We start from the raw sequence: 12,460 nt of genomic DNA on the forward strand, positions 1-12,460 counted from the left end.
TTTAGAAATAGAGTGAAGGTGTGATGGCTTAGATTTTGACCTGCCATTTCTTCCCCTTATCCCTGTTCATCATCTTAGGATATTACAAGAGGGTTGGTCTGGAGAATAGTTTAGAAAGTGAGTTTTTGAATACGCAGTAATGAAAATCTTAGATTTCTGCATCAATGTTTTGCAAAAAGGCTGGGCAACGGTGGCTTACCAGTGTTAAATCAATCTGTTTTGTCTTTCTTCTTCCTTCCTTCCTTCCTCCCTTACTTCCTCCCTCCCTCCCTCCCCCTTCCTTCCCTCCCTCCCTCCCCCTTCCTCCCTCCTTTCTTCCTTCCTCCCTTCCTTCCTCTCTCCCTCCCTCCCCCCCCTCCTTCCCTCCCTCCCTCCCCCTTCCTCCCTCCTTCCTTCCTTCCTTCCTTCCTTTTTTTTTTCCTTCTTCTCTGTTTTTAAATGTAGCTGCAGACGGTAAGGACGAAGAACTCAAAGTCCCCCCAAGGCGACCCTATCTGGGTATGTACCATGCTGCATGAGGCTACCACTGACACCTGCTCCATTCCCTGCCTGTAGCTTGCCCCTGTGAGTGAGTCTCTTCACAGAGCGTGGCCTGTCTACAACACACTCGTAGCCCACAGCAGCCCCTTGCATGAAGTGCTTAGAGCCTGCTGGCTTTGTGGTGGTGTGGGGAGGGTAGTGGAGGGAGGCGGGGAGGAAGGGTGGATGGAGAAAATTCTAGAGTACAAGCTCTAAATTTATTCCAAACTAACTCTTTTTGGTAGTACTGGGGTTTGAACTCAGGGCCTCACACTTGGTAGGCAGGCCCTTTACCACTTGAGCCACTCCACCCGTCCTCCAAACTAACTCTTTGATGCCGTTGTAAATGGAATTGTTTTCTTGGTCTTGGCATATTGATCTGTATCCTGCACTTGTCTTTGTTTGTTTTCTTGCTGTGTTGTGCATGCTAGGCAAGTGCTATACCACTGAGCCAGACCCAGCCCTGGATCCTGCAACTTCCGGTACTCTTCATTAGCTCTGGTTGCTGTAGAGTAGATTTCTTAGGACTATTCTTATACAAGATCGTGCCATCTGCAAACAGGGACAGTTTTGCTTCTTCCTTTCCATTCTGGTTGTTTCTTCATGTCTTGCCTAATTACCCTGGTAGACGTGGGAGTTCCGTCTTTCCTATTTGTGGACAATTACAGATTTTTCACAGTTGTCCGTTAATAAATAGCTGAAGGGAGCTCCCTGTTATTCTGAGTTTGTTTTTTTTTTCTTTCTTTGCTTTTTTTTAAATCATGAAATGGTATTGAAGTTTGCCAGGCACTTTGCTGTGTCTGTGGGAGAGAATTGTGTTTTTGTCTTTTATTCTGTTATTATGGTGCATTGCATTGATTGATTTTTGTATGTTGACCCAACCTGTCATCCTTGGGATAAATCCCACTTGCTCATGGTTATAACACTTTTTATTTGTTGCTGGATGTTGTGTGTTACCATTATATTGAGGATTTTTTGTGTCCATATTCATAAAAGATATTGATTGGTCTGCAGTTTTCTTTTATTGTGATGACTTTTAGTGTGTGCTAATTATAAGGCCAGTATTGCAATTCATCTTTAAATATTCACTGTAATTATCTAATGAACCCATCTGGGCCTGAGCTTTCTTTTGTGGGAAGTTTTAAAGTTGGGAATTCAGTCTCTTGCTGTAAGTCCTTACAGATTTTCTGCTTTTTGAGTCTGTTTTTGTTGTTTGTGCTGGACTTTGTTTATGTCACCACAGTTACCTAATTTGTAGGCATTTGGTTTTTCTTGGTATTCTCTTGTAATCCTTTTTATTTCTGTGAGTCTTTGGTAATGACTAAGTCTCTCTTATTTGGTAAGAATAAGTCTCTCTTATTCTTGACTGTGGTAATTAGAGACCTCCTGTTTAGACATTCTAGCTAAAAAGGTTTGTCAATCCTGGTTTTTTTTTTTTAAGAACCAACTTTTGGTGTTGTTAATTCTCTACTGTTTCTCTGTTTTCTAGTTTATTTAATACCACTCTAATCCTTATTGTTTGTTTTCTTCTGCTTGCTTTGGGGTTAGTTTGATTTTTGTAACATGGAGGGCTAGATTGATTTTTTTTTCCTTTTTTTTACTTTGAAATTCATGTATTTGTAGCCACATTTCCTTCTAGTCAGTGAAGGAAACATATCTTATGAGCTTTGGTTTGTTGGAGTTTTGTTTTATTCATCTTAAAGTATCTTCTCATTTCTTCAGAATTTCTTTGATCCATTTATTATTTAGAAGTATGCTGTAATGTCCATATCTTTATGAGTCTCTTAAATTTCTTTATGTTACTCATTTTTTTTCTTTTTTTGTGGTACTAGGGTTTGAACTCAGAGCTTTGCACTTGCTATACAGGCCTCTACCACTTGAGCTACATACCTCCAGCCCTTTTTGCTCTGGTTGTTGTTGAGATAGGGTCTCATTTTATGCATGGGCCAGCCTGGATTGCAGTCCTTCCTGTGTTACACTTCCTGCTGTAGCTGGGATGACAAGTGAACCCCCCCATACCCGGCTTGAGATTATAACTTGCAAACTATTTTGCCCAGCTGGCCTGGTACTGTGATCCTCTAGATCTTAGCCTCCTGTGTAGCTTGGAATGACAGTATGAGCCACTGGTGCCCAACTTTTTTGTTACTGGTTTCTAGTTTAAGTCCCTTGTGATTGCAGAACATGCTTCAATTCCAGTACTTTTAAATTGAAGTGTGTTTTGAGACCTTGCACATGGGGAGTGGTCCATGTTGACATGAGGATTGTGTTTTGCTAGTGGGTGGAGGTGAGGTGTCTGTTAGGTCAGTGGTTTATAGCACTACTTAGGTCTTGTCTTTCCTTTTTTTTTTATTGGCAGGCCTAGGGTTGAATTAAGGGCTTTGCACTTGGAAAGCAGGCACTCTCCCACTTAATCCACACCTCTAGTTCACCTTCTTTGCTCTAGTTATTTTTGAGATGGGGTCTCTCAAACTATTTGCCTGGGCTGGCCTTAAACCACGATCCTCCCAATCTCATCCTCCCAAATAGCTAGGATTACAGGTGTGAGCCACTGGTACCTGGCTTCTTACTCATTATTCATCTGCCTAATTGTTGCATCATTACAAAAGTTGGTATTGAAGTCTCCAACTATTTTTAAAAATCTTTCTCCCTTTTCATTTCCATCAGTTTTTTTTGCTTCATATATTTTGGGGGGGCACTGTAGTTAGATGCATGTAAGTTCATAGTTATTCTATCTTTTTAGAGCATTGGCCCTTTTTATCATGATAAGATGTCTCTCTTTGTTTCCAGTGACACTTTTGTTTTAAAGCCTCTTCTGATGTTAATGTAGCCCCTTCAGGTACCTTGTGGTTGCATTTTGAGTGGTTGATCTTTTCTTATTCTTTTACTTTTAATTTTTTGTGTCTGAATCTAGTGTGTCTTCTGTAAGACATCATGTAGGGGGTCTTTGAATTTTTTATCCCTGAAATTCTGCCCTTTGATCTGCTTATTTGATTGACATTTAATAATTGTACCTGCCATTTTGCTTTTTTGTCTCTTACATGTATAGGGTTTTTCCTCAAACATTACTCTTTTCTTGCTTTCTTTTGTCTGAAGTGAATATATTCTAGCACAACATTTTAACTCCTTTAGTGATTTTTACACTATGTTGAAAGTTGAAAGTTAGTAACGCTAAGGTGAATTTCCTTAAATCTATACTAATTTAATTTTGGCAACATAAAGAAACCTCATTTCTACATAGTTCTATTCCCTCCTCCCTTATTTGATGGTATTGTATCTGTATATGTTACAAGTCTAACAATTTATGTTCTAATTGTTACTTTGCAGAAACAATTTTATGTCTTTTAGTCTGTAGTAACAGATTTTAGGTCTTTCAAAGAAGCTGATGGAAGGAAGGAAAGCAAATGCCTACCTGCAGCATTGCTGTATTAACCTTACTTATCATTTGTGGCTGTCTTGATTCCTTTTGTGGACTCAGTTCCCACCTGCAGTCATCACCTCCTTCCACACTTGATTATAGCCAAAAGGCTGAGAAGCCTTTGGTTCTCAAGGGTGATGCCTGCATCACGTTCTCCAGAATGGCTTTGCTTGTACCTGCTCCTCTTGTGCAGTTACTTCAGTTATGCTATGTGTCTGCATGTTGAAGCCCCAACATAACATTACATATTGTTTCTGCTGCTGCTTTTTAAGCCAGTCAAGAAGGCGCTCCATGCAATTGTATCATTTGTAGTCACCTCCAGAACTGCCTTTAGATACACACCTTGTTTGTTTTCTGCATAATCAAGTCATCTCTGAGGTCACTGCTTTCAGCATGGAGAACTTACTTTACTGTTTCCTGATGGCAACAAATACCAGGTTCTTGTTTTTCTGAGGAAGTCTTCCCCCCGCTCAGTACTGGTGTTTGAACTCAAGGCCCTATGCTTGCTAGTCAGGCATTCTACCACTTGAGCCATGTCCCCAGCCCTTTTTGCTTTAGCTGTTTTTGGGATAGGATCTCAATTTTTACCCAGGCTGGCTTGAACAGTGATTCTCCTATTTATGCTACCTGTGTAGCTGGGATGGCAGGTGCATGCCACCCTATCTCAGCTATTGGTTGAGCTAACTTTTTGCCCAGGCTAGCCTTGAACTGTTCAGATTTTCACCTCCTGAGTAGCCAAGATTACAGTTATGACCCACTGCATCTGGCCTGGGGAAGTCTTTATTTTACCCTTCCTAAAAGGTCAAGTTTTGTTGGCTTAATAAGAATCTTGGCTGGCAGTTCTTTTTCTTCCCTGCACTTTGAATACCATTTCCTGCCTTCTGGACCCTGTTGTCTCTGATGAGAGATCAGTGGCTGCCCACAGCCATACAACCCTGAATGCACCCTATTTCGTCTGATCTTGGAAGCCAAGCAGGGTTGGGCCTGGTTTGTACTGGGATGGGAGAAGTCAGTGGCTGATTTTTTACTGGGGTTTCTTTGTAAGTGGAAAATCGCTTTTCTGTTGCTGCTTTCAAGATTTTGTCTTTTTCTTTGGCATTCAGCGTTTAACCTGTAAAGTGCCAGGCTGTGGACCTCTGTGTTCCTCATGCTTGGAGTTAACTGGGCTGCTGGGTTAGCAGTTTCATTGTGTTTGGAAGTATTCAGTCACATTCTCTCCATGTACACTTTCTGCTCCTCTCCTCTCCTCGGGTGTGCCCGTTATACACGCATTAGTTTCCCAGTCTCTCTGTTTTACTTCGGTTTTCTTTGTTCTTCATCTGCATAACCTTCACTGACCCACCTTCAGGTTTACTGAGTCTTCTGTCTGCTCAGGTCTGCCCTTGAGCCCTTGGAGTGAATCCTACTTCGGTTGTGGTTTGCTGCTCCAGGATATCCCCTGGGTTCTTTGTGACTTCTCTTCCTGTGTTGATGTTCTTTCTTGACTGGGTGAGAGGCCCTTACTTTGTCTCTGTTAGGTCTTTGAACTTTCTCTTGTTGCTTTTAGTTCTCTGCACATATTTAGAATAGATGTTTTTGGGGCTTTTCTGCTAAGTCTAATGTCTTGTCAAAAACGGTACATGCCCTGCTTTTTTGTTGTTGTCTGCCTGCCCCCTTTTTATGGAGTACATTTTCTTGTGTCTTTGAATTTCTCCTTTTTTTTGTTGTTGTTGTAAACTGGACATTTGAAGTACATATTATGGCAGCTGTGGGCAGGGTGGTTTGTTTGCTGATGCCTTGATTTGCCTGGACAGGGCAGTCTGAGCCTGTCCTCTTTAGGCGGTTCTGACTGGCTTGGCTCACCCTGATCCCCATTAAGCTCCTGGGTGGTCTGCTCCCATTGGCACCACACCCAGCCATTGGCTTCCACACCTGCAGTGATTGGTGTAGTTTTGGTGATGCTCTAGGTCAATGGGATTGGTCTTTAGTGATGCTCTAGGTGGACTCTGCCCCATGGAGGCTCACGTGGTTATTGAAGCCAGTTTTTAGTGATGCTCTAGGTGGACTGTGCTCCACAAGGGATGGGGTAGTCATTGGAGCTGGTCTTTGACAATTGCTCTGCATCCAAAACAGCTTTTTTTTTTTTTTTTTTAGCTGCCCCTCTTCTTGGTTCTGTCTGATAAACCTTAAACTGGTCATGGAGTGACCATTGAGGTCTTCATTGTTGTGTCAGCACCCTTGAACCTGAGCTTTCCAACATCCTGTTCTAAGTTTCCATCCCTTGGGGAGACCATGGAGCTCTCTGCCGAATGCTGCTCTAGAGCTGGAAGCAAGGGCAGCAGTGAGCCTCTGGAGGCAGACCCTTGGGGATGTGCCCTCTGGTCTTCTCAGTCTGCCCCTCCTGGTGTGGAGCCCCTGCCCCATGAGCAAACTGAGGCCAGGATGATGGATACTCCATGTTCTCTGCCCAACAGTCAGGACAGTGGGCACCCCATGTTCCTTGCCTTGTCCCTGGAGTGCAGCTGCTGCCCTGAGTGGGGCTGGGTGGGAAGGAGGGTAAGTGCTGGTTGCAGAGTGGGCTGGGTAGGCAGAGGGTAAGGGCTGGTTGCTCCTGGACATTCATGGCACTTGCACTAGTGTGGAGCTGCAGATCATGGCCCAAGTGACACAAACATGCTGTTCTCACCACCATTTAGAAGAATTTTTGGGGTAATGTTTCTCCATGTGCTGTGTGCACTTGAGACATGTACTAGAGACTTTTTGTAACATGCATCAGTAGTGGTTGTTTGTGGAGATCTTTGTACCCCTGTTTTGGAAGTGCCCACCCGACCCTTGTCTTTAACCTGAAACCCTGGGGGCTAAGATTAGGAAGACCATCTCAGGCCAGGCCAGTGATGTGATTCTGGGTTCTCATCTGTCAGCAGCACTGAGGAATAAACTCTGTGGCTCAAGCATTCCCTGGTGGCTTGGTACTGGGGACAAGCACAGGTGTTTTTTGTAAGGCTTGCTATAGAAGTAGGTAAAGTTTCTCAAGTGAAGGTGCCATTTTGATTTGGGGAGAACTGTCTAGCCCAGTGTCCTCTGGATCAGGGCTTTTCTGGGCTGTTGTTCTATGTGCGAGGCATGCTATGGGAGGAGTTGCCGCAGAACTAGTCAGAACAGAGGTAGTCATCCTGCCAGGTGCAAAATGGAGCAACTTGCTCTTTAGGGTGGCAAGGTGGGCCACAGACATCCAGCTCATTCATCCATCACAGATGCCCACAGGGCAGAAACAGCCAGGGTGTTGAAAACGATGGAGAGGAAAAGGCCCCTGAGAAGCCCCCATAATAGATTCCTCTCTCTTCAGCTTCCTTGACTCTTGCTCTGTCTACCACAGTGATGCAGAACTTCAGCCATGGTTAGGGGCAGTTGTCTCTGAAACCTCAGATTGCACTAGGACTCTGGCTAAAGTGCATATTGATTTTGACTTTGCTAATTGTGAGTGTTCCCCATCTCCCAAAGGACCCCCTTTGGAACCAGCATGTGATTCTGAATGTGGTGTGCTGGGCCCATCCTTGCTGCCCACCTGCTGCCCATTGTTCCTGGTGGGAATGTCAAGTCTGGATTTCTGGCCCTCCTGTGGCCCAGCTACGGTCTGTTACCTGTGCCCGCCGCGGGTGGGTTGGAGGTGGTACTGGGGTGGGTCAGCACCTCTATCCTAGCCTAGAAGGCCAAGGGGAACATTTTGGCTCCGTCTGCAGCTGGGCCTGTTCTCTTTCTATAGCATCACTGATGCTCCTGACTTTCAGACAAAGTAAAAGCTGGCACTGGTTTGTGGAGGGCTTAGGCCTGCAGCACTTATGTCTCTCCAGGTGAGGCCTCTGTGTCCTGGAGTCCTGTGCAACCTCAGACCTGGGGCCATGTCTGCCCTCTTCATTGGGCTGTGGCTGCTGAAGGTTGAGCTCAAAGCCTGTGAGTCAGTTGGAGTTAGAAGGAGACACAGATGGCCATGGCCATGGGCATGGAACTGTTTCTGATGGTGGCTGGAGGAAGGTTTCATGTTAGTCTGAACCAGGTCTGGGAAGGAAGCAAGCTTTTCTGTTTGTTTTCTTCTGGGCAGTTGGTTTTTACTTTGAAAATATTAAAATAGCATCAAGTCAAGAAAGTGTGAATATAAACTTTATTTATTTATTTATTTATTTTTGCTTGGGGCTGACCTGGGTTTGATCCTCCTACTTAAGTCTCCTGTGTAGCTGGGATTACAGACATAAGCCATTGTGCATGGCAGTAGTTCTTTTTTTTTTGACTGTTTGAGGATAAGTGTACTTATCCTAAACACTGATATGTCTTCCCATTACCATACTGAACTTCCATGTTGGGAGACCTCAGCGTTGGTCACCAGGCAAGGAGCTGAGGCTCAACTCATTTCCCTGGTCAGGGGAGAGGGCCTCTGGTCTGCTCTTGACTATTGTCATGCTGTCATTCATAGCAATCAACTATAGACCATTACTTTATGGGTGTCCCCAGGGACTCGTGGTCTTCACAGGCCCATCCTCAGAGCCCAGTGGTGGGGTTGCCAGTTTAGACAGGCTGGTCAGCTTTGTGGCTTCCTGTTCTTCATCCTCACAGTGTTACGCTCAGCTGTCTCTGCCTCTATCCTTCCGGTGGTCACTGGGCCTGGCCTCGGGTCCTGTGAGGCAAATGGTCTGTGTAGGGTGGTAACTGTCTATGCATCTCAGATCACCTGAGCAAATAGTCCTGCTGGGCTGCAGTGAATGCTGGACCACCCTGCCCCATGGAATCAAAGTGCAGCTAGCATGTGGGCCACACGTAGAGTAGTTTTTCCAGCAGCTCATCCAAAAGGTTAAAGCCGGGCGCTGTGTGCACACCTGTGGTCCAGCTACTTGGGAAGCTGAGGCAGCAGAATTGCTTTTGCCCAGGTGTTTGAGATCAACCTGGGTCACACAGTGAGACCTGATCTGAAAGAAAAAATATGGGTAAAGTTAACATTAATGTCATTTCACTGTGAAATCAACGTAGACACTGTTGATAGGAAGTTGATTCCTTCTTTGTACTAAGTCTTTGGAGTCAGGTGAGTGTTCTTTTCCAGATGAGCCTCTGGCTGCATGCTGGCTGGACCCTGGGTCAGAGGGGAGACAGCTGTCATCAGAGCTGTCCAAAAGGGGCCTCAGGGTTTGGAAGCACAGAGCTTGTTTGTGTAATTCCTCATCACTGAAACCCACTCTGTCCATTTCAAAACTGATTTGAGGGCTGGCAGGATATCTGGTGGGAAGCTGCGTTTGCTCCTGTTCTATCCTTCCTCTACTGGAGAGATCTTGACACTTCACGGAGTGCTGCGCTGCACGGCCTAACCAACGGCCTGGGGGCAGAGGTGTTGCATTATCTATCTCCTCCTAGTTAGTTTATAGATACAGAAGGAGGAGTGTGGTTTACTTCTGCTGCTGCTGCCAGAATGGTCTGTCATCCCAGAGTCCATGATGTGCAGCTCTGGGGATCACTGCAGTTCCAGATGAGGTGAACTGTTCCTTGTTAGAGTTGGGTCCTGCCACTCGTTCTCTGCTGGAGTGTGGGGAGCTGCCCATGGCATCAAGAGGTGGTCTTGCTTATATGATGCTCAGGAACTGACCCACTGGTCCGGACTTGTACCTCTATCAAGAATTCCTCATGCACCCCAACACTCACAGATTAAGATGTGGGTTCTGGGTGGCCATCTGGGCTCCTGATGCCTGTAGTTCACAGGGTCCATTGCTGTGGCTATGACATAAGACATTCATGATGCCCTAAGAGATTCAAGAGCCCTCTCAGACATTGGAGGCTGTGGCCCTGGGTTTGCTGTGTGGGTGCCAGGATTTGGGGAGCTGGGGAGGAACGTGCTCTTCTAGGGGTGGGGTGGAGCTGCAGGGTGTTTCGTTGCATCAAAGCCTTGCTGTCATCAGGACTGCTTAAGTGAGCGGGAAGGACTTTGCCTGAACTGGCACAGACAAGCCACACGAGGGTGCTGGCGGGCTGCCACAGGACTGGAACTGTAAGTTGCACAACTCTTCTGGCTTTCATGGGGCCTTGGTGGTTGCCTACACCTCTGTTCTTGTGATGAGCTGACAGGAGTTGGCCTGTGAGGTCAGAATTTCCTGCCTGGACTCGGTCTCTTTCTGCTCTGGAGCAGTCTGATGGGTCAGGCTCTCTGCAGTGGCAGGGTGGCTCTGAACAGTCTGCTCATGTGGACTTGACTATTAATGCTGAGCTTTGGTTCCTGTGGTTCTTTGCCCACTTTTTAAATTGGGCTGTTTGTGCTGTTGCAAATCATATAGATTCAAAGGAGTGTGTGCCTCCTCAACTCTCCAAGAGTCCCAAGTGACATTGGCTTGTAGGTTATTAAAGCACATGCCTCTTCTTGGTCATTTCATCTCTGGAGGTAAACCTAGGACGCTGAGTCTTTCCTTGTCAGCTCTTCTGAACTTGCTCTCAGCCTGTTGATACCTGACTGCCTCAGGAGCCATCCCTCATCCAGGTCCTTGCTTCCTGTTGTGGAGCTGCTCCTGGGGTATCTGGGTCTCTGGTCACCAGCACTAATGTGTACATTGGCCTGTGACTTCTGTCCACTGTGTCTAGAGGTAGGAATTCACTCTGTCAAGAATTCACTTGGCCTCTGAAGGTCAGCAGTTAGTGTTCCCTGAGGGCTGGGACAGAAGGAGAGGTAGTGAAGTGACCAAGAGCAAGTGCAACTCCCTCCCTTGGGTGCCCACAAGGAAGCCATTCCTTCTCACACGCAGTACCTCATCTGAAAGTGACCCAGTGCCCCCTCCCACAGCAAGGATACATGGGAGCCAGGAACAGGTGCAGGCCAGTGCTTGACATGTGGGAGGCTCAGCACGAAGGTTAGTCAAAGCCAATCACAGGTTCTGAGTGGCAAATGCTGGAGGACCTGATGGTAAGTGGCACTCGGGTGACATCCCTACTCCCCTTGCAGGACCTTATCCCTGAGGTGAACTTGCCCCATAGCAGACTTTCATGGTTAGGTTGGTAACTTACCTGGGCTGCTCTGGGTCACCTGGGCTGTGTGCCACCTAGTCTTAGGTTGGTAGAAACACCTTCCCAGGAAGGCAAGTCTTTATTCAGGATTTCCCCGGGCCAGACTGTGGAGGGAACAGGTTGTTTCAGGATGGAGCAACTCCTTCTTGTCTCTAAGCCTGGAAATGGGGTCATAGACCTCCAGGTCGGATGGTGTGTGACGTATACAAAATGCTGCTGCGTGGGGTAGGTGACACAGAATGTGTGTGTGTTGTGATTCCTTCAAGCTTGGTTTTTTTTTTTTTAATAATGACTTTTTTTTTTATATAATGACATTTAAAAGCAGAACTGAAGATGAGCTTTGTCATATTTTGTTGGGTAAATTCACTAGGTAGGAATAGAGACTGTTCTTTCTAGTGTTGATTCTGAGCGCTTGGGTTGAGTTAGAGACCCCTCCTCCCTTGTGGATGACTTCCCCTGAGACGGAAGATTTGCTGCACAGTTCAGATGCAGAGAAGTTGATCAAGGACAGGCTGAGCCTCTGAGAACCACACAGCTGCAGCTTTATTGCAGTTAGGGCATTAAGGAAAGTCAAGTGGTCCTTTATAAACAGGACAGCCCAGCCATTAACGTGTTGGATGTTTTCCTGGTTAAAATGTATTCTTGGAGTGACAGCTCGGTGGTAGAAAGCTTTCTTACCACATTTGAGGACCTGGATTCAATCCTCAGTACTGCAAAAATAACCCCACAAGTCCCCACAAAACTGTATTCGTGCTTAGAAGAATCCAGGAAGAGGCCAGTGACCCCAGAATGCCTTGCCATCCACTTCTATCTATAGGATTCTGTGGTTCCCACCTGCTAACCTAAGAACCAGGTCAGGGTCGGGAAGAGTCATTTAATTTGCTAATTTGTGTGAGTGCTTGTGAATGTGGTCTCCACAGAATCCACCACTGGGCAAGCAATACTGTTCTGGTGACTGCATAGTAGTAGCAGTGTGCATTGAGTGAGTCCTTTGCATCAGAAGACTCAGGGTTGACATGCTTACCAGCAGAGCTATCCCAGGGGGTGGGTGCAACAGAGGTACATGGTTAAGTCAGAATTATAGAAGTCAGAATTACAGAAAGCTGTAACCCAGAAATTGGATTCAGAGGTTATGGTATAATCCTTGCCCTATGCAAGGAAGAATTAATGAGGTCAAAGTATTTTAGCTGCCTTTTTTTTTTTTGATGGGACTGAATTTGAACTCAGGCCTTCATGCTTGCAAAGCAGGTGCTCTGCCATTTGAACTGCACCTCCAGTCTATTTTGCTCTGGTTATTTTGGAGATGGGCGTTTCATGAACTATTTGCCCTGGTTGGCCTCAAACCTGGATTCTCCCAATCTCAGCCTCCCAAGTAGCTAGGATTGCAGACATGAGCCATTGGTGCTTGGCGGATTTTAGCTGCTTTTACATTGACATTTTTAAAATCTGTACTAAGGTTCCTTCAGAAGAGCCTTGATCAGGCCAAGCATGGTGATACATGCCTGTAATCCAAGCACT

General features: G+C 45.8%; 1 protein-coding gene across 4 annotated transcripts in view; it reads left to right on the top strand.

The window, feature by feature from the left end:
• Slc66a2 (solute carrier family 66 member 2) overlaps nucleotides 1-12,460 on the top strand; it is a 38,910-nt gene that overhangs the window by 16,063 nt on the left and 10,387 nt on the right. For 2 of the 4 annotated variants that reach the window (XM_020162187.2, XM_074069595.1), the window contains exon 4: nucleotides 445-498. The exons of the other annotated variants lie outside the window; for them this stretch is intronic. In XM_020162187.2, the coding sequence (XP_020017776.2) occupies nucleotides 445-498 (54 nt within the window). The remainder of the gene's footprint in view (nucleotides 1-444; nucleotides 499-12,460) is intronic. 4 annotated transcript variants of the gene reach the window in all.

The sequence above is a fragment of the Castor canadensis genome, chromosome 4 (assembly GCF_047511655.1).
Source record: "Castor canadensis chromosome 4, mCasCan1.hap1v2, whole genome shotgun sequence".
NCBI lineage: Eukaryota > Metazoa > Chordata > Mammalia > Rodentia > Castoridae > Castor > Castor canadensis.